This window comes from Tympanuchus pallidicinctus, unplaced genomic scaffold, assembly GCF_026119805.1.
Source record: "Tympanuchus pallidicinctus isolate F22 unplaced genomic scaffold, pur_lepc_1.0 scaffold16, whole genome shotgun sequence".
NCBI classification, from domain to species: Eukaryota; Metazoa; Chordata; class Aves; order Galliformes; family Phasianidae; genus Tympanuchus; species Tympanuchus pallidicinctus.
This window is the reverse complement of record NW_026294679.1, coordinates 6,543,681-6,566,890: the sequence shown is the minus strand read 5'-3', so window position 1 is coordinate 6,566,890 and position 23,210 is coordinate 6,543,681. Positions and strand designations below refer to the sequence as shown.

The window sequence follows — 23,210 nt, the reverse complement described above, 5'->3', positions numbered from 1 at the left end:
CTCAGTACAGCAGACTGAATATACACAGAACTAAATGATACTCATGTAACATGCAGGCTCATCACTACTGCAGGTCGAAGACGATAAAACCCAGCCCCACATGCCATGATGCACAGTGAGAAAAAGCAATACACTTTCTTTTTTTTATTTAATATCATAACTTGTAATGCCCTAAAGTCAGCATCAGAGTAGAATGGAGCTTGAGTCTTTCTAAAAGGTGCAATGAAAGCCATGAGGTAGATCTTCATGAAAATTCCCCACCTCTGAGGTGTAGCTATTGGGAATTCATCCAATTTGAGTGGAACAGACAGAATGCATAACCTGAAATTTAAGCAGAACCCAAAAGTTATCCAAAAACTTAGCTACTGAGCTTTTCTGGATCCAGTCAACCAAATACACACACCAGAAGCCCAATAGGAGCACTATCTTCAGAGATGCAGCACCTGCTATGAACAACCAGTCCTTGAAAGTACCAGGCTGCTCAGATTGGAGAACATCTATTACATTTTTAGCATTACAACAAAGTGCACCAAGTTAAGACCAAATTACAGAGGATCCATGCTAGTTGGCTCTAGGAGGGTCTTAACTTCTTTGATCTGAAATGCACAGCCCTGCTTTGATCATCTTCTTGCAAGGGCTGGGGAGATAAAAATATAAATAGAAAAAAATGATGCATTTAATTCCATGCACATGGGATTAGATTCACGTGGTTCTTGTATCAGAATGCTATGCAAGGTAGGCAATAACAAATCTTCAATCTGTCAAAACGTGGCTGCATGCATATAAAATGAGCAACTTCATTATGGCAAAAATGAGGCTAACGCATGTATTAATCTCATCACAGTCTGTGAAAAAAGGCTAAAAAATATACAAGAGAAATGGTTAAGAGTCCATATATATTAGAAATAACAGAGGTGACAAAGGAGCATTCCTCAGATTTAGAGCTAATCAAATCTACACAGGCAGTCTATGAAGTCTTGACCCCTATTTAACGAGAATTTGGAGTCAGTGCCAAAGCAAACTACAGCTGGGTCTACTACAAGGCAATGCTCACGTTCACTTCCAGAGCTGCTGCAAGAGGAGGCCAGAGACCACTCTGATCCCACGGCTCCTCTTTGGTCAGGGGAGTAGCTCCGTCCAGTCCTCTGAACCAGAGAAAGTGATCTGAGCGAGGCTCATTTTCTTTCAGCAACGTTTGCTGTGTCACTTTACATCACTTCCAGTGTTAAATGAGATCAGTGAATTATTCCCACGTACGCACATAAATTTTTAAAAATGCTTTTTCTCTGGATAAATATAAGCACTGTGCTTTGGCTTTTACCCTGCTGCAGTGCAACCAGTCAGATGATCCTGGGCAGGCTCTGTATCCTTAGCAGCTCACGTTACCTACCCGTAAAATAGGTACACTGCTGCCTTTGTCCTTTATGCACTGAAAGGCAGTAAAGGAAAACACTTCATAACCTAAGTACAGAGTAATATACTATGTTATTTTCACAGTGGGTTAAATTTTATCTTTCAGAAAAAGAAATAAAGAATCGGGTCTGACCAGAGGAATTCTAATTTACTGCTTTAATAAATTTTATAATCATCTGAAGTTCAGTTCAGTACTGTGTAGGTGCCATAGGCACTGTAGTCACACTTTATAAGACAGTTCCAGATACAGAACAGATCAGTATAAACAAACTGGACAAATAAACATGTGCAAGAAGAATCCTCATTATACAGCTGGAGAGACACAGAGACTAAATGTCTCAGAATCATAGAACAACTTGGGTTGGAAGTGGTTTTTCAGGGGCCATCAAAATGGACTTCAGAGCCTTGAGATGTCTGCTGAAGGAATCAAGGGCACAGCTCCATGGTGGAACTGGATCAGTGATGAAGCTGATTTCAGAAGTCCACGCTATTCAAGTGTTGGGCCTCCATGCAGCTTTCACAGTTGGCCACCTCCACCAAGCATGTTACTCTATTTGCTTTTGAAGCAGTGGCATAGACTAGGTGGGTGTAATGATCTACTCTTCTTGGTGGCAGAAAGAACATTTAAAAACTGTTTTTACCACTAAAGGCATATTTCCAGGCTCCAGAGATAAATTTGAAAAGTTGGATTCCATGAAATAGCTTTGTAAAGACAATATGGCTCATTGGGAAATAAAGCCCTGCTTTATTTCCTAATAAAGTACAACATCATTCAGCTAGAAAAACAGAAGCTGTGAATTAGCATCAACATTTCTGTATTTTCCAAGATATTTATTATAATTAGTAACAATAGGAAAGCTATGATTGCAAGTTAAGCACTATGCAGCCTGCACGAAGAAAGTATTGTGTGACTCCATCCAGGCAACACAAAACAGCAGTTGGAAATTAAGAGCCTCGTGAAATTTCACTGTTTAAACTAATCAGTTCATTGTGTTAACAGATTCATGATAACACCAGCCACTTAGTGCCTCACTAAGCAAGCTCTTCTCTAATCCTCCTCCTTTTTCACTAGCTAGCACTTTCTCCATTTTTATGGCATCAAATTAGGATGTCACAAATAGATGACTGAGACCTAATTAAGGCAGAGAATGCCAGGAAAGATGAGCAACATGAGAAATGAGCCTCAGTATTGTTACTCAGAAGCACATAAGGAGACGCTGGGTTGACAGGGAGTAAGGCTAGAGGATGTCATTTTGATTGCATCAAAAATACAGTTTGTACAGTTTTGATAGACCTTCAGCCTTAACACTTAAGGAAGACTCATGAAAGACCAGTCTGAAAATCACTATGCCATCATCACAGACCAATGCTCTGCCATCAGTCTTCAGGAACAACGAGAGTACCGCAGTGCAGCGTGCAACTCATGAATAAACATAGCAGAGGGAGGTCAAGCAGCACCTTTAGCTCAGGCAACTTATTGGTTCAAAGACAGGTTCTTAAAATTGCTCTGCAGCCACAAAGAAAACAGAACATTCAAATGCACCCAGATTCCTATAGGTACCACAGCACAGTGACTGGTTTTGGCAAAGACAGCAGGAGGAGCCACTGGGAGCTCTGCTGCTTTGGAAAATTTATCCTTGGATTTTAAGTGCCTAGATGAAAACAGAGAATTGATCTTTCCCCCCATTCTTTCTCTTTTTTAAATAGTCAACCCAATGTTTCAGTGATAATTGATTCTATAAAGATCTGATACTTACAGTATCATAGTATCACTTGCTGCTTTTCAGAACCAAGAGCTTTTTGCTTTCTCTTAAACATTATTTGCTATGCATATATGCAAATATATGTTAAAAAATGCATATGTTTTCAAACTATTGTAGTCTGTTGCCCTAAAACTAGGTTTGTGGCACAGGCTGTCCTTTGTCCTATTCAGATCTGCTCGCACTGATTGTATTTTGTATTTCACAAGTGAAAACATAATGGATAATTATCACAGCTACAGAATTCCTTCAGTGTACATTTCTCCATCTTATAGTTATCTGCTAGGACAGAGATACTCATCTCTGCATGAGAAAACTACTTGAGAGAGAAGTGAAAACTCAGGTTATGAGTGAACAGCAGTAACTTCATTTTGCAGACAAAGGAAATATAAATCATGAAAGACAACAAACATAAAAGCCAATCAGTTTAAAGAAAGGGACACTAAATTGGAGTAGACTCTTGGAATAATTCTCATTTGTACACTTGCCATTAGCATAATTAGAAAACATGAAAGACTTAGAATGACAAATCCCAATGGAATTCCATCTTCAAATGGTCCTTGGGATTTGGAGATTACAGATAGCTTTCTTTGAGAACCCAGGTGTCTTCCCTTCTGCCTTGACGAAGTAGAAACCTTATAGATGTGTACACACACTCACACACACACACACACACACACACACACAAAACTTCCCCTTGCATTAAAGAATCAGAATGTATGCATTTCAATGGTTTTTCTATTCCCAGTGCCAGCATATACCAGCAGCTCAAACAAAGTACCTAATCCACAGAAAATGTACGCACTTCTTAAGGCCCTCATACAGGAAGCCTGAACTGCTGCTTACTGAGGAGCTGCAGGAAATCAGGATATACAATTATAAAATATCTCAAACTTGAACTCTTATAGTGGGTTTGGTAAACACCACCAACCAATATATATTAACAAGTTTATTCCAAGAACTGGCTGATGTGGCTGCCAAGCCACTCTCCATCACATTTGAAAAGCAGGCAAGCAGGCCTACAAGGGCTTAATGAGATTCAGTACAGCCAAGGGCAAGGTGTTGAACTAGGGTTGGGGCAATCACTGAGATGACTACAGAATGGGACAACAATTCAGTGACAACAGACTTGTGGGGAAGGACTTGAGGATCCTGGTGGATAAAAAGATGGACATGAGCCAGTAGCATCCTGCTCGAAAGGTCAGCATTATCCTAAGCTGCACCAAAAGGGGGGGGGCCAGCAGGGTGAGGGAGGCGACTGCCTCCATGCTCTGCTCTTGTTGAGACCCCATCTGGATGCCTTTGTGAATGCTGTGTCAATTCCCTGCCTATATCAGTGAGCATTTGGATCTGACAGTATGACAGCAGAACAAGCCCAAAATTATTCCAGACCTTATTTATTTCTGTACAGAGTTCAGTAATTTTAATGAGAAATTTACAGTCTTCTGGGATCAAAAGGAAACATTTCTTACACAGTCTGAAGGCTACACTATTTATGTCTGAAAACAAAAAAACAGAGCTGTCCTAAGAGGTCCTGTAGCTTTATGCCACAGTCATTCTAAGAAAAGATTAAATGCAGAGAAGACCATAAATTCACTGTATTGAGGGTGCAGAAGTTGAGTTTAAAGCACAAAAAAACCCACCATGCCTCAGTTCACTGCCTTTTCATGGAAGGAAACCCAATTCCTGAGTAATTTATTTTCTTATATTTGGCTGCAGAGAACCAGAAGACCACAGGAGAATCTATTTCATACTTTATTTCTATTTCCTACTGTATTAATAAAACTATTCCCCTGAAAACAAAAAGCAGAATCGGTAATAGTGCTTCCTCCTAACAGCTGTTCAGAAACCATGGCAATATCCCATTCTGAAAAGCAGGAAGACAAATGTGGCACCTGGAGAAGTAATGAAGTGTGACTTTTACTTTCAGCATGCTCTGTGAATAATGAGTTTTGTGGACTAGTATTGCCTAAAGTCAGAACTTCTGCATTCGTGTGGTCACTGATTAGATGAAGGGATTTGTTATAGATGGCTTGGCTGTCTTATGCAGATAAATGCCTCTGCTAAGCATGGTGAGACTGCCTCAATTTATCTTGCCTGAGGTTGTTGTTACCCAGCTCAGCGTACAGCTGGTTCAGATGGCTTACCTGTACATTTCCATTCTTTATACCATATACCTTGCTTCTGTAGCTGAATGTGACTCACACGTTACTGAACGGCAATTTGGTGATGGACAGGCTGTGCTGACAGCCTGATGGAAGGTCAGTGGGACCACTGAGACACTGAAGCAACATTAGGGTGATGTTTCTGCAGCCTGCCCCCAAATGCTTGTTGCAACAGATCCTGCTTAAACACTAAATGAAAGCATATCACCAAGTGGCATCATCAGGATTTTTTTTCCGTATTTTATTCCCTAAGATGCAGAGGACATTAGTTGCAATTTTTATGACTAGCATGCATTAGAAAAATTAAGCCATCAAATTCTCATAAGCTTTTCAATTTTTCATATTGTGTCATTTCACAAATGCCTTTAGAACCATGGGCATGTACTGATTACCACAACAGAGAAGCCTGACTCTCCTCCTTTTTAAATATCTGCCCGGTGTGTCAACGTTCTCCCATTCCATTTGTTTCAAAATAACCCCAGATGTAAGTCCTTATGTCTCAGGCTGATGTTTATTACGGACAGAAGTGGCTCTCACTGAGCTGTTTTGTTAGTTGCATCTTATTTTTTAACTTAGGCTTTCTGATTTTGACATTTTTAAGCATAGTTTCCAAATTCGGCTTCTATTACTCCTTCTCCTGTAATGAAATACTAGCACTTAAGACTCTTTTCGACAGATCAATTATCTTCTTTCATTGGCTTTCCTACAGATATATTATAAGTAATCCTAACCAGTAGTTTCAGACCAGCCCCTATTGATTTACAATTGTTTTGCAGCCTTGCAGCAGTCTCCCACTAAGCTCCCCACTGTAGTTTAGAATCTCTCAGCTGGCCATTTTCATCTTTTGACTGGAAACATCCACATAGCACAGTCTTTACATGGAGGGAAGATTCTGATTTCCACCTATTTCTCTTAGCTTCAGGGTCCTTCCAGGCAATTTCTAAGATCCTAAGAAACACATGTTGAGCGTAGCACTCCTTTCTTCACATAATGGAGATTCTACCTTACAGGGAGAACTACTAGAGCAAAGAGCCTGCATTCAAGGAAGCTACATACTTTGCATGGCAGGCACTAATCTGTTTATCTGCTCATACCTAGAATGCTACGAAAACCTGCTTTACTTGCAAAATGAAAAGCTGCAAAAATTCCAACTTGTGCCTCAGCAGTGGACAATCAAAACCTTACAGAGCTGGATTAGCAGATGGTTTTGTCAAGTGCCTGCACCTTCATGTAGACCTGGCTAGGTAATTAAAATGTGTAAACTGAGATCAATTAGTACACATTTCCCACTGTGCTGAGCTCCCACTGTGTAGATATTCGCTCCTTGATTAATCATTGCTACAAGATGCAGAATCCTTCCAAATATATCACTTCATAAACATCTTAATCCTTATGATTAAGAAGATCTTAATACCACAAAAGTGAAAGCATGGACTCAGCAGAACCCCAGGCACTACAAATAATCAGGATGCTTGATACGTAACACACTTCTGCCTTTGCTAAGTACTGTTTTCATGCTTTCACCAGCTTCTCGCTTCTGCTTTTGCCTGAATACTATTTGCTTTTTATGCAGTTTACAGGAAGTCTGTTGAGCTGTGCCTACACACAAGCAAATTTCAGTTGTAAGTGCACCACATGCCAAAAAACAGTCTATACTTAAAAGAAAAAGCTCAGCTTCAAATCAGATATCAAACAGGTTAAGGCTCTTTAGCTGTCTTTTTAAATCACATCAAGAGAGGAAATGACAGAACAGTAAGAGCATGTTCAGGCTCATAGCCTGCGTTTAAGAAGAACTTTAGGTCCCTCAGTTTTTCCATCAGCATTGCTCAGTGCCTGCAGGCTGGGCCCAACATGCAGGCAGTTTCGCCACTCCACACCAACGGTTGGTTTAGGTAGCAGATGCTGGCAAGGAGCCCGGTGCTACTTCAGGAACCTGTAAATAGCCCAGCACAGGGCTGTTGCTCCCACTACCATCTCCATATATGGTGGAAAAGGGCCCTAACTCATTTTTCTTGCTGTTCATATAAAAATCCTGACAGAGCAGCTAGGCACAGCTGCTGCTGCCTCTGGGTCAACACTGCCAGGGTTTCAAAAATCTCAGCATGTCTCGCTCGACTGGAGAAGCAGAACTACGCTAACTAACGTGACAGATGCAGTAATGCATTTACTGTCCTTTAATTAAAGCGACTCATTCACCAGTTATATTTTCAGTTTACACAGTTATGGCTCTCAATAAGCACAACCTCCTTATCTGCTCTGACATCTCTATTGTCTTCAGCTTCCTGCCTCTGTGAGTCCCCCTCAGAGGACAGCCCCAACTGCAATACAAGCCAGGAGGACCGCAACTATTTTACTGTCTTCTTTCTCCCTTTCCCTAAAGTAAAAATAAATAAACAAACAAACAAATAAATAAGTAAATGCTTTCCAAAAGGTAGAAAAACACGTGACAACAGAACAAACACATCTCAGAGAAAAGCACAAAAAAATAAAGTGTGCTATTTTTATTACATAAATCCTCCAGAGATTTACAAAGCGGAGCCCACCTAGGCAGCTCGAAGGGAGCCCTTTTAAGCCAGTGTCTCATTCATTTCAGCCGGAAGCACGGCTTCCTTGCTCTTCCTAACCAATTTCAAGACAGACAGAATCTAAACTCTTTTTTTTTTTTCCTCCAAAAATATCCTAACTAAGAATAAATGCAAGCATCGTTATGTGGGAACACTGGTTCAAACCAAAATTTACTTAGCCCGAAACATCACCATCAAGATATCGTGATATCTAGAAAGTGACGTTCCACAGGACAATCTTAACACTGTTGTTTGCATCAAAGCTCACTGTGGACATTACGTTTGGATGCTGGTTAAATCCTGACACTCAAAGACTCACAGCCTTTTCACAAAATATGACAGTATACATATTGAGCTCAGCCTGAGTATCAGCTCTTGCAAAACTGCTCAGCACCCAACTGTTTGTAATAAGCAACTGCTACATTTTCATCTGGAAGAAAATTGTTGCCTTTAACAGATTTCCTGCTATTTTAGCAAAATATTTTTTACTTGAAGTTGTGCACAAGGACAATATTAATTAATGGTACACAAAACACTGGTTGGAGATTAAAATGCAAAATGTTTCTGGGTTTCTGCATATAGCACATTTCCGTTTTAATCTTAACAGTACCAGTCTTTTCTGAGAGTGGTTTTTGAGTTCTCACATAGTTCTCACACTTTCCAGGTGTACTGGCAGAACTATTCTGTTCTGAATCTATTCTTGTTCAGTAATATCCTTTTGAGGCCACATCAGTCATAGGCTCACGATCTAAACAAGGCTGTGGGATTTATACACAGGAAAAAGGTGTTGCCATATTCTCCATATTGCTCACTGTTCCCACTGCCCCTCCTAAAATCCTAAAATCTCACTTTGCAGTTGGAAGGAGTGGTTTTGTGTTGTTGGTTTTTTTTGTTGTTTGTTTTTGTTTTCCCTGTAGCATCTCTTTTTGATATGATATAATTCATTTAAAACTCTTTCAAGCTTGGCTATTTATTGCTACATTCCAAGGTATTCACACTTATACTGGTGAGAGATTCTGTGCCACCAAGTTAGTCTCTTTACAGATTTGTTTACTCTTCTAAGAAGATTCCTACAGAGCAAGCTAGTACTGATCAGCGCAATGTAATGTAAGCCAAAAGACAATGTGATAATAATTCTCATCATATTCATTCCACATTGACACGAATAAATATTCAGTGTAAGAGCCAGTTAAAAAAAATCCCCTACAATTCCAGGCTCACACAATTAATCCTACAATCTAGATTGCCTGTTTGTTTATACAAGCTTAACACGCAAATAATTTTATTTGCTATTTGTAATTGCAATATAAATCTACTTAAGAGTCCTGAAACTTCATTTCAAAACCAACAGCTCATAGTGGAAGAAAAGATGCTAAATTATCTCTGAGTAAACCAACAGATTGATGTTTGTAAGACTGTAGGTATTTCAGGCAAGCTTATGAAAAAGCATCATCTTTCCCTTTCCCTTGGTCTGCCCTGAGTGCATTTGATATACCATATTTTGCTTTTCTATTTTACAGCTTCTGCACCAGCATAATTTTCTCAAACTCCAAATTCTCCCTTAAAGCTTTATTTCTATTGGCACATTAAAGAAATTCCGGTCTGTAGATTCTGCTCCATGCTTACTGTGTCTGAAGAATTTGTATTGAAACACGAGCTGTAAGAATGCCTTCACTAAAAAGAAAGACTCTGCCAAGAATATCGGATCTTGTGTCCCTCTGATAAACAATCCACAGTGCCTGAATTTCATTTGGAAAAGAGATTAAATTTGCTACTTATAGTAAGTAATATGTTAAGACAACAAAGTGCTGTTAAGACTGAACCAAATATTCCCACCTACCAGCATTCCACAGATTTCTATACAAGTGGTCTTGAATACTTTCAGAGTTTCATCTTCCCACTAGCAGACACTTATTTTTGACCATCAGTAATCCAGGACCAACAGAACACTGAATTCTCTTGTGTCCATAAGACCTCAGATGACACGCAGGTGGGATCCTGGCTTTGTGTCCATATTCACACGCTGCGCTACTAAGGCTGAATGTTCATAAGCAGGAAGTGGCCTGCCTAAGCTCTCTTCCATGGTGAGGTCTAAACCTCTGCCACAGCACGGCGCGATGCATTTGATAGTCCCTCCTTCTTTGAGAACAAGAATAAGAGCAGGTCTCAGCTGGGTGAGTGGGATGGAGTCCTCCCACATGCTATCCAAGTGGACCACACTGCCAAACTCACCAAAATAAGAAAGCATTTCAGTCATTAGGATTAATTTCTCACAATGCAAATTCTTCAGGAGAATGGGAATCCTTCTAAGACTGGTAAACTCACAGCTTCTGACGGAACTACAGTAAAGCAAAGTATTTGCAACAGAAGAACTAAAATACAGAAACAAGGAAAGTGAACACTGTTTATGATGCCCTATGTATTTCATGGTGAGGACAATGGGAAACCTGACTGATGCATCCTAAGAGTCAGATGCAATGTACCCTAAAATCTGCAGACATGCTTTAGGATCCTACAGAGATGACATGCTCCACTCTTGCCACAGAGCTCTCTCCCAGCATGACCAGACCTCAACAGCAGCCACACGGCTTTAGAGCTTTCTGGATGCACAGAACAGTAAGAAGTGTCTGTGGACTATTATCCAGACACAAAGCTATTTCAATTCACAAAGTGAGACTGTAAAGACATGAAGATCTCTACAGCCTACCAAACTTAATCTTTTGAGAGGTCCCAGAGAGCAAAACAAATGAGAATAAATGTCTGCTTCGCAGAGGTAGCAATTCAAGTATGAAGAAAAGGAGTTAAGAATATGAAAAGTACAACAGATGAATACAAATAGCGCAGGCAGGGTAACAGCAAGAAGCAGTGCAGAGCAGTTTTCCCATCTCAGTAGTTCACTCACTGTCACATTTTTGTAGGCGTGACAGAATATGCATTTTAGAGAGGGTTTCGGAGGAGGAAAATGAGTTAGCATTATAGACACTTGTGGCCAGGACATGCAGCTTATGTCTGAAATGACACAGGTGAAGGAGGCAAATGCAGGTTGACTCCCTGTCAAACGTGAAGTGACAAAACCCGTTAGCGGCAGCATTCTAAAGGGATGCCGATTACAGTTGCCAAAGCCACGAAAATGATGTTGCAATAACTGAGATACAAAATCAGTGACAACTTTGATGAGAGCTCAGAATTATGCAGACATGAAAAGCTGTTATGCAGGTAGAATTAGCAAGACTTTGGTAGGCTGGATGGCAGGTCAGAGGAAGAATTGTGAGCTGAAAGGAACACCCAGATTATACCTTGGAATGACAAAACAGCACAGCATCTGGAAGGGAGAGTTGTGGGAGCCCTCAAACAGACTAACAGTTCCAGGAAGTGTTTTGTTTAAGGCAAGACAATGATGAGTGGATGTCAGAAATGCATTGAGATTGCAGGCCGGACAACAGCTGATAGATGTTGAGAGCAGAAGCAGACCTACACCACTTTACCTGATCTTCATAACTCCATGTAATATTTAGATTTGCCTAAGAACCATGTAGCATTTTGATAGCACTGGGAACCAAAGACTGAAGTCATCAGTGTTTTTGTTCTCTCAGAGTTACATCACTTGCCACAGATTACCCAAGCAATTGCCCACATCTCATTTCATTTCCCACTATCAGAAGCAATTGTACCTCAGCATGTTTTCAGCAACAAGGTTTCTACCACTGCCTTTTCAATGCTGTTCTCTGCTCAGTGCTCCAATTACTCTCATGAACACAAGCTCTTACTTTCATGACACTTGCGTGCTTCGATAGCTAACACCAAGGGCTGGAACTTCTGCTCTGTCAGCATGCACTGGTTTGAAACACATGCTGGATCCTGCAACAGGAATCTGAAGACTGAATGCTAAAGTAGAACTCTCAGTTTTCTGCATTTCTGTCCTTGTCCCCTTTCCTATAAATATCAACTGTGTCAAGTAAACATACAATTACTTCCCTAGATGCTTTTTTTTCCCTGTAAATGATCACACACCCTGAGTTAAAGGCCTTATCAGGCCTTGCTATTTATCAAGCTTGCCGATAGAAGAACACAATCACAGACAAAACCACAGACACAGACACTAATCAACAACATTCCATTGTGCCACAAATGAGAAATGCCAAGAGATCTACCTCTCTCTGCCCTGCTCCTTACACAGCTCCCGTTTTACGAGCACACATGCACACAGACAGCAGGCAGACAACAATATACAGAGATAATGAATGGGTCTCTAGTGTTTCAGATTTACCTACAACCGTGTCCTTCCATCAGAACTTTAAGAATGTTTTGCTTCTGGCACTAGCATTAGCAATCCCACAATAAAGACTGTTAAGAAAAATGTTGCTCAACATTAGAGATAGTCAGGATCAGTTAAAAAAATTCCGGGTGCTTTCCAGGAGCACTCTGCAAATTACACACAAACTGCTACATGTTTCACAAACCATGCATGACGTATCTGTGACAGAAAATAAGTAAAATAAAATGCAACGTGAGTATCTTGATGAAAAGAAGAATGCACACATCGAGTCTATCAGAGACAGAAACTGAATTTGAAATAAAGCACATGTGATATGGAATATGCATGACTGTAGGGGCTTAGAGGGGAGGGGAGAGGGTTAAATGCTGATAAACTGGTGAAAATAACATTTTTATTTAATTTTATGTCCAGACTATCTGGATATGGTCTTTTCATTCCAAATGTGGGAAAATGGGAACAGAAAGAAGTCCCTACTGTGGAGGGTCTAAGCTTTCCCTACTCTTCCTTATTTTTTCCTTATTTGAAAAAAGCCTGTGATGACCTAAAGAAATTAACAAAACAAAATTATGTCCACTGTTTTACATCAGCTTTCTCTTTGGTCTCAAAACTGCATCTGTTCCACGTGCACTAAATTCAGCAGGAATATCACGTACAAGATGACTACAATATCAGTCTGCAGTGAGGGACACCAATACACAAAAGCAAATACATAAAAAGGCATTTAAAATATGAATACATATGGTGTGAAGCCACTGCTTTGTTGAGCTAAATTCTCTTTCAATGTTTCTAGCCCAACTGTTTTTCCAGACTAGTTTATGTTTTTTGTATTCATGCTAATTGTCCCAAATACAGTTTAACATTTAGCCTATCAAGTAAGGCTTTAAAGGGTATTTTTAAGCTCACTCTGTAACCTTACCTTGTAGGCAGCTTGTCTCATAAACTGCTTCGCAGGCTGCTTCCAAATAGCAGGCACTGTAATAACCCATCTTACTTCAGTATTTTCAAAGTCTGAACCTGCTTGGTCACTGAGCTCCTAAATAAAGAGAAACAGAGGTGAATGTAAACTGATGGGCGTCAACTTGGTAAGAAAATATTTTCTGCAGGTTCCAGCAACAGAAACTCTTTTCAATCCTTTTTCTGCTACACCTATGCTACAAATCCAAATATTTAAATTATTACCAACCTTTCAAGAATGCTTCACTGTGCCAACAGCTAGGATTAGGGCTGACACTTTCTGAAGGAGGCCCACAGAAAAGTTTACTACTTAACATGAAATAGAAAAGTTACTTTTTCCAAAAGCAGCACGTGCACTGCTGAATATTAGAGAATGTTTACGTATACTTGTAGTCATAGTGGGGGATTTGCAGCTAGTTTGAAGAATTCATGCTTACATCTGGATTAATACACAGAAAAATATCAGAAGCATTGATGAACATTAAGTTTTACAATCCAGATTTTTCAATGACTCCTTTATAAAGCACTCACACGTAAATTAAACTTTTACAACTCGGTTAACAAGGCAAAGTTACAGCTGAAGTCTTAAAAGAAAAAAAAAATCAAGTGATTGCTCCTTGAAAATTTTACTTTAAGCAAGCACTGAGGAGTAGTTTAGTTACTTTATTGTTCTTCCCCTCCCCATTAAAAAGAGGAAAGTCTGTATTGCATTTGCAAATTAGGTGATATACTGACATGTTTTGGGAAAGGTTCCAAGTAAAATGTCATTACCATATGTCCTATCTAAATCTCCATCCAAACAGGGAAAGCTTCATAAAGGTGAACAACAGGCCTTTAGAATGTAAAATATGTTTCTGTGTGTGCTGTGCCAAGGTGTTGCGTTTGCTTAGTTATACTGCAGTTTAAGAATCTGTGGTAGAAAAGCAGGACCTCTGTACTGCTCAGGGCCGTCGGAATGGACATATCATAGTCCTAAGCAACAGCATGAACTCACAAATCACAGGGATGTTATATTGACACCAAGTAAGGATGCAGCCCAGAACAGGCAGCACAGCAACTATAGGGGATTCATATTCACTAAACATTTCCCCAGGCAATGAATGCATGGGGACAAGTCTGTGACTGACTATTCAATGCAATTCCAACAGTCTTAGAAAAGATAATTATTTTGAGTAGTAATTATTTGATTGCTCCTTCACGGCCATAAAGGCAGAATAAATTAATCCCATTCAGAAAAGTAGGTTAGCTTTACATCAACAGGGCTAATTTCATGCAAGCACTGCTTAGGATTGTGATTTGGCCCAGAAATTACTACATGTTGGCTGTATACAGTAGCACATCTGAAACTGATGTACACTAAATTCACAACTGGTTGTTTACATGAGACCTTAAATCTAAAAACTATTTACTGGAGACATGTATTTCACAGGAGAGTAACAAATTCAATCTCGTGACCCAAGGATAAGATTACAAGTGAGCATTGTAACATTTCATCAGGAAATGGAAAATGCAGAATATTTTGCAGTTCCCTACCAACACCCGAAATAGTAGCTTAAAATAGGCTAATATACTGAACCTCTTAGCCACACCAAGTAGCCTACACAGATCACTGCAATAGTGAAATCATACTGCTCCCACCATGTTAACTAGCAAGTCATAACTGTGGAGAGTGACACTGGAAATTCAACTCACCAAACTGTGAATCAGCTTTTCATAATCTTCCTGTTACAAAATAAATCCAGCTCACCTGACTTCCCTACGATCAGTCACTAAAACAATGTCAGATTGGGACTGCAGAGATTGGAAGGTGCCCAACCAGTTGTGTTTCATGGTGTTCACTCTTCACCATGAGAGAGAACTTTGAGAATACACAACATTGAATTGTCCCAGCATCAAAAGCATGGGGGGCAAGACCAGAATCCAGTCTCAAATTTACTTCTTTGCAAGTTAAAAACGCAGACTGAGTGAAACAATGAGCTCCAGCTCCTGCACTTCTAAGTTTTCTCTTCAAATCAACATTTTTAATGATAAAAACAAAGCAACAACAAAAAAAGCAACGCAACAACAGAGAAGTTTTATCCCCTACAGAAGATACTCAGAACTTATTACTGTTATTGAACCAAGCTTCCCCTGTGCAAGAGGAAATCACCACAGGACTACTGAGAGCTCTTTTAGAGTGCACAGCCTGCCTAGAGTTTCTACAGCTGCCTTGCTTTGTTTACATCAAATACAACTGAGGTCAAAGCTCAGCAAGGTTAGGAATGTTATGCTCACATTTATACTAGTGATAAATATAGAGAATCTAGATAAGGAAGCATTATTCTACCTTTAATGCCTGTTCCTTAAAAAATTGCAGGGCGTAAGCAAATATCTCAAGTGCTTTGACTTTTTTGCCATTTGCAGCTGTCAGGTCCGTCTCCATGGTAAGATTCTACATGAAAGAAAATAACTGGAAGTTATTCAAAGGAAAAGGTAAACACAAGATGAATTCTCACTGCCTGAGGAAAGGGAATTCTTCTTTATCCACCTGGCTAGGAAAAAGTGACAAAATGGTTCTGGAGAGGATCTAACTCATCAATTGAATTTCCTGGACTATTACATTTGCTGTTTATTTTAAGCTTTGTTTTTAAACATCTACTGTGTCTAAAAATAACTGCAGGCAGAGAGAGTAAAACAGAATAAGTATTAAATAATTACAATAAAACGCATCTGTAATTAATTGCTGCAAGCTGCATATGAAAGATATTTCATCCAAATCAAGAGTTAAAAGCACGCATTTTTGGCCTCCCACCAACACATGAAACCAACAAACACCCACCTCAAAACAGAAAGTACTGGCCTGGCCCCAGAAATCTAGAATGGTTTAGTGGAAAGATCAACATATAATCATTAGGAGTAATGTCAAATTAACAACATGATTTCCACTTGCAATTACTATGAAGAACTCTGGGCCAATTTGTTCCTGTGCATACGAGATCAGTATGCTTCTTATATTCCATTTCTGCTCTCTGAATAAATTCTCCAAAACAAACTGACCTCATGCAGATTCCCTGCACAGCTAAGAATTTCAGCCAGGAAAAGTAGGGATGCAGATACTGAGCTTCTGAGATCTACAATGAATACAAGCAAAACACACTCGCCAAACGCATCAAGAAGCAAAATGAATTGGAATATATTAACTGACATTTTCATTTACTTCATTTACTCTCGAAACAGATCTAAACACACACACACACACACACACACATATATATATATGATATACAGCTCTCTCCACAGCAAGATGACCTGAGCTGTAAACGCAGAATTATTAAAGAGTGTTAGTTATTACTTACACTAGTGGTATGTAGCTTCATCTTAAACTTCTCAAAATACAACCAGTGCTTCGATTCACTGGGATCCAAGTCATGGTAGAAATCTCTCGCTGCGTACCCAAAGCTATGAAACTTTCTTTCTGGTGTTAAGAGGATAGTAGTTGGTGTCTTCTGGTTGGATACACCTGGATCTCCACCTTCCCATCGTCTGTTCAAGTGAAAGAGCTTCAATAAGTGATATTAATGCTTACAGCAGCAGAAAAATTCAGATACTCTTAGAAAAAATGTGGTAGAATATTGCACTTACTGCTTACCCCTCTGAATATGTTTACATTGATCCTTATAATACCAAAAGAAATGGGCTTATTTACATTCAAGAAAAGAGAAATGCAAGTCTCATTTCAGACGATTCAGCAATGATGCTCAACAAGCCACTCAAACCAAAGCCCACTCATGGGCTTCACCTCTTGGATGCCAGAAGCACTGAAGAAATGCCTGCAGGTGTGAGCTCTCTTTGTTGCACACTCTATTCACCTTTATTTACCTTTAAACTTCTAAACGGTAGTAAAAATTTTAGATTAAAAAAAACAACAACAAAAACCTGTGAAAAATAAAGCAGACTCCCTCAACCTCACAACAATCCACTAAAATCATGAAAATAAGTATCCTATCTTATCAGGATCCCACAGGCATCTGCAGGATTTGCTAGGCACAAAGGTAGTAGATGAAAATAACACAATACTTGTTTCAGAGAACAAATAAGAATAAATAACATAAATAACACTGAATATGGGAAGACCCTCTGTACTTTGTGTTAAATGGAGAAGGAATTTAGGAATTTAGGAGCAAGTAACAGGAAATTAGGCAAATAATGAAATTAGGGCAAGTAACAAGATCATAAAGAACTGCATCACAGAGAGCTGTGAGCATTCTGCTTTTCTCCTGACGTCTCCGTTATGAAAACAGCAGAATGGAAGAACAAGAAACTCTCGTTAATGTTTCCCCCTGCCCCACACACAAGTACTTTCAGCATGGGAAACAAACACTTACCAGACAACATTATCCTAAAAAAACACCAGTGGAAAAACTGCTTTATGCTATCAGCTATCATCACAGTGCAGCTCAAAAGGGAACCAAGATCACAAAGGCAGTTGCATTCATTACTAAAACATATGTTGATTACTTTTTTCTGAAGATAGAAAAACATGCTGTCATAACACACTACAGCCAAAGTCCCTGTTCTGAGGTACAAAATGACTGCTTTGTTTTGTGGTTCTTGTTTACGTGACATGTGAAGATTATGTAGAAGTACTATTTTTATTTTTTTTTTTCATTTGAACCGGGTGAATCAACTGAAAATTAACTGACCTCAAGATCATGGCAGACCATTGACACTGAAAAATTCAATCTTGGCCAAGCAATAAGCAAACAGGATCTTATAGACTGCTAGGAAGCTTTAAGACCACGCAACTGGATCAAACAGAGCAAAGTATGCCCTTTTTTGAACCAGCAGCAGTGATGGCAGGGAATCTTCTAGTACGGAGAGCAATCCCACTGATCTGAAAACAGAAACACCTTCACCCACTGGGAAATATTTTGCTCAACTTCACTGGTGCTCCTGCTCAGCCCCACACCTACAGTCAGCTGGGAAGGGCTCTGCTGCAGGGCAGTGCTTGCAAACCTCTGCTGGAACATATCTGGGCAACTCCAACACCAGTGAGCATGTCTTACAGCAAACATATGGTTCCACTGCTATTATGCAGGGGTTCCACAGCCCATAAGCAGAAAGCACCACCTCTTCCACCAGAACGTTACGTCCCACACAACAGAGAGGAGACAAACTGCTATCGTGTTCACTTGGAATCATTAATGATTCATTGTGAGTCACTGGTGGGAAATTCCATAAATAGGACGTGTACTTAGCTGCTGCCTAATAACAATGCCTCTTTACTTCTCTTTATGGGTAGGCACATTTTTCTCTCCTGGAATAGATACCTGTAATACTTAAATGAAAACAAACTCATGCTCTGTAGTATGGGCTGAAATTTTCATTACCATCCTGAGCGTTAGGTGTTCATTTCTGGACGTGTTGCTAATGAAAATCAGACACTGTTACTACTCAGCAAGTACTGAAGTTCTCAGTCTGTGTTACTGACAGGAGAACAGGAAGCCTGACGTCACCATTTGTAGCCAGAGCTTTAGAAATATTCCAGCATGACATCTTTTCTGGAAAGAAGCAGCTGCAGCCAGAGGCATGTGCACACAAACCTGACTGCTGCATTTCTCAAGGGGAAGCCCAGCTTCACTCTGCTTAATACGGGCTAGCAGGGCTTTGGCTTGCTGTTGAGCTGCTCAAACCAGTACAGAGTCACTCAAGACCTGACTGTATATTAAAGGAAAAAGAGACAAAGCAAAGTTTCTGTGGAAAGGATCATAAGGTTATGCTAAGGTTAGAGAAATGCCCTTCCTTACACAGGAATCCAGCTAACAGAGGAAAAAAGAGCACTCCTTGTAGTGAGATGAGAATTTGATCCAGAGCTGCAGCATAACAGGGAAGCAAAGCAGCAGGGTCATCTCACAGAGCTGGATGCCTCCAGGAGCATGCATGCAGCAGAAAGGCAAGCACGTGTCTGCCAAGAATCATAGTCAAACAGGGAAGAAAAAAAAGAAAAGACTGAAGCTTGAAGTTATATTGAAGAAAGACCGTATGCTCCCTTCTACCAAAGACAGCCTGCACCTTCAAAATCCCATAAGTTTTTCAAAGTTAGGAATGGCCAACGATGGCCGTGAATATCTTTATAAATATCATACATGAATGATATATGAATATCAATAAAATATCTTTGATATTTTTCAGGAAAACATGCTTGAGTATGGGTGGGAAATTTATGTTTACTCTGTAGAAACGTTTGTAAATTATCCTACATATAACCATCATTATACCAAGTACTGGAACTTATTAGTACCTTTTGAACCACTGAAGTCTTAACTCTTACCCAACACAGCTCTGTTCATTGCATCTCATTATTTCACATTTATTAAAATATGTATTATTTTACTGTACATTTCATAATTCAGTATCTGCTGTATGTTACCCCAAATCCTTCTCTACCAGCAATACATTTTATGAGCTTTCTCAGTACACCTTCAATACTTTTTAAAACTAAAAACATAATACAACTTTGTTATCAAAATATTTTCAATTATTTGAAATAGCCATTGGAAATATGAATAATTGTTCTTCCCCATCTAAGACACATTTCTCCTTTCTGGTTGAAACAGACAAATTAGTTTATTTATTTTCAAATCAGGATCTCAAATAATACCTATACAAGTCTGAAATCACAACCACACTCTTGTTATCACATGAGAAACAAATAGTGTTTCAAGCTGTACAAAGTAAAATGCCAGTTAAGATTTGAAACACGTGTGCTGTCCATAAAGCACCTACCTTTCAACATTTCAGTCAACAGCTAAAATGCTGTATCCAAAGGGTTCGAGGGACATTCATAAAAGCAGAAGTTGTTATGCATCATAATGTAGCCACAAAAGTCACAGAAACAACATGATACATAAGATTGAGGATTGCTCAGCTACAGCTCTGGAGATGGTATGCATGGGTTGTGACCCCACCACCCTGTAACCTGGCAGCAACATGTGGTCTGTCCTCTGACTTCCAGCACCAGGCAGCTCCCTGTGCCATCAGCAGAACGTCAGGTGGACTGAATGCAAAAGAGGCCTTAAAGCACTACTCATCCTTATCAAAAATGGCAGGCATCTCTGTCACTGTACAGCCTACTACCATTCCTGAGTTCCCCTCTCTTTAGATAGCATTTCCCATCACCCAGATGTGTCAGATCTCTCTAAAATACAATGCAACCACACACTAGGTGACCGTGCAGGCTGACTGCACAATGAATTCTGTCTGCTGGGATTTAAAGACTGGCATTCAGCTAGCAGCTGCACTTAGAAAAATTACAGTATATCATACTGGACTTCAGCAAGTTTGTCTTTTTGCCCTTTCCTTAGAGCAGGTGTTGTTTTTTTTAATAACTTCTGTGCCTAAGTTCATATATACCTTTCTCATGCCTGAAATTATCTATATCTTGGCCTTGTTACAATATAGGCAATTCAAAGATACTTTAATAAAAATCATATAGGCTTTTAGTCATTAAAAGGTCTGAAAAAAATATCAGATACACTACAGAAAGGGATTGTGGCACATCCCCTTTAGATACCTCCAATAACATTTTCTGCATTTGTGGTTGCATTAGACTTACATATATCAGAACTGCGAAGGGAAAGAAATACATCACAATTGTATTGATTTAAGCAAGAAATAACAGAAAATTATAGCCCTGACAGAAGTGTACATTGTTACAACACTAGATAAACCTGGTCACTTCAAGGTACTGCAGGACATAGCTATAGCAACTGCACAGATAGCTGCAGATGGCAATCCAAAACCAAATGCTGCATTGCAGCTCTTACCTCATTACATGAATACATTCCGGCTCCTTGGTGAAGCTGTAGGCGTAGCCACTGGATGTTGTGCCAAAATCAATAGCCACAACAACGAGAAATAACTGTTCTACAGCATCTTCTGCATCAGAGTCCTTCTGTTAAACAGCAGAAGCAAAATAGATGCTGAGTCATTGATTAGTGTAACTGTAATCTGTCATGTCCTTCAGTATTTCTGCTAAGACATGCATCCCACTTTAACAGAAAGAGGAGGAAATAGGATCTTTGCCAAAGCTGCATTTGTGAACAAAGTCATTGTAAAAATTTTCTGTATTCTCATTAGGGTGGAAATTTAATATACAACTCAATCGTGTGTTTGCTGGAGGATATTTTATACACATCCTCTTGAATCAGGAATTCTTCTCATAATCATTTCTTGGCATAGCTGTCATCTTGAAGCACTAGAACCTATAGTTCAACACTAGGTTGCAGCGTGCTTTTTTCTTGAACTGAACAAAGAATGCATTTATATCCATCATTGTCTTCAACGGGACTTGGTGGTTTTAGGAGTCACCTACGTTATTATCTTGACTCTGAGGTACTGCTACCACTCAGAAGTAATACAGATAGAACCACCTAATCTGTAGCAATAGCCTTCACATCTCAAGATAATTATTTATCAATGAAGAATTTACAGAAAGCTTCTTTAGGAAATACTCCGTGCTGGTGGTTGGTTGTTGCACAAACAGCTTGGCAGGACAGGAACAGAATGAGCTGGTAATACTGGTGGAAAAGCCACGTGCTTCAGGCAGGCGGATGGTGAAGGAGGGCAGTGCACCCACCTGCACATGTGCCAGCTTGGTAAAATCAACATGGGACAAAACTGTTGACCTCTAAGTATAGAGATCCTGTTTGAATCCCCTTCTGCTGCTGTTCTCAAAAATATTGAAAAGCAATTATTATCTTTACAGAGGAACCACCAAAGGTCCTCAGTCTTTTGCAGCATCCAGCCACCTTCCTCATTAACATCCTGCAGCTTCACAGCTTCATGCCTGCTTCTTTCAATGCCTTTCTATTGTATGTCTACATTTTCCAAGATCATCCCATACGCTTGATACTTCACAAGGGTGTGAGAAAGGAGAAAGGAGCATAATAAGGTTTCACTGCTAATAATGCAGGACTTATTTGGATTCTCCTAATATATCTTTACAATCAGAGGAATATGTGTTTATAGGCCTTCCTCAGGGACCTTAAGAAGCAAATCTAACTTGAAGAGGGAATGAAATCATCAGCATGGGAAAAGTAAAAGCTGTAGAATGTATGGAGAAAGATAGGAATGGAAGCTAAAATAATGAGCAACAACACATGAAATCCCAAAGAGGAACGTTGGTCAACTGAAAACTTCAGAGCAAGAAAACTGACAAGGATAACAATGTGTTCTGAATATGATCACTTGTGATACCAGGAAATACACTATGCCTAAATGTGCTACAGATTATGCAGATGACCTTAAAACAGATGGAACTTAATTTTAACAGGAGTTTTTTAAAGTAAAACAAACACTGTATAAGATTAAAATGCATGATCTCTATGGAACATTTGCTTGCTTCTAAAAGCTTACAGGTAGCTATTTTCCTTTGGAAATTGAAGTAGCACTGTTCTGAGCTTCTCTGTCTGCTGGAGAAGATTCTTTTTGCTGGGAGTTCATATTATAGTGTTGAATACCATTTATGTACTTTTTAAATATATATAATTTTTTTTAAGGGTCTGCATAAACAAATCAGTGAGACAGACAGCGACATAATTTGGAAACCCTGGGGATCAGGAAACCCCTCACTGATATAAAAATACACAGAACAAATCTATTAGCTCAGCAAGGAGACAAAAAAAAAAAGAAAGAAAGAAAGAAACCAGGATCCTACTGAAACAAACGAGATCTCCACCAGAAACTCCAGTAGGATCAAAATTTTATTTGAAACTATGGATAGCATAAAAGGGGCCAGCATGTGAGGAAATCACAGCCTTCCAATGAAACAACTTCCCTTACCACGATATGCGACGGAGACAGCGGAGTGATTCCAGGGTCTCCCAAACTTTTGGCTGGTGATGAGTAAGCAGATGTGGAAACTGCATCTGAAAGGAAACAAAAATTCTTTCGTGTCAGTAAGCAGAATAAGTAGAATAGGATAGCTGCTTTGCATAGTATTATCCACTTTTCCTGATGTAACAAACCTGCTGAAAAAGAAAGCAAATTCCATAGCCTCCTCATAAAAGATACTTTTTGCCCTTAGAACATGCTAAGT

The 23,210-nt window shown here is 39.5% G+C and overlaps 1 protein-coding gene across 1 annotated transcript in view; it reads right to left on the bottom strand.

Moving 5' to 3' along the window:
* The window catches only part of HSPA12A (heat shock protein family A (Hsp70) member 12A), a 48,400-nt gene that overhangs the window by 12,832 nt on the left and 12,358 nt on the right, over positions 1-23,210 (bottom strand). Inside the window, exons 2-6 of the mRNA XM_052678082.1 lie at positions 22,955-23,040; positions 20,938-21,065; positions 16,468-16,654; positions 15,459-15,563; positions 13,095-13,211 (exon numbers count right to left, since the gene is read on the bottom strand). Of these exons, the coding sequence (XP_052534042.1) occupies positions 13,095-13,211; positions 15,459-15,563; positions 16,468-16,654; positions 20,938-21,065; positions 22,955-23,040 (623 nt within the window). The remainder of the gene's footprint in view (positions 1-13,094; positions 13,212-15,458; positions 15,564-16,467; positions 16,655-20,937; positions 21,066-22,954; positions 23,041-23,210) is intronic.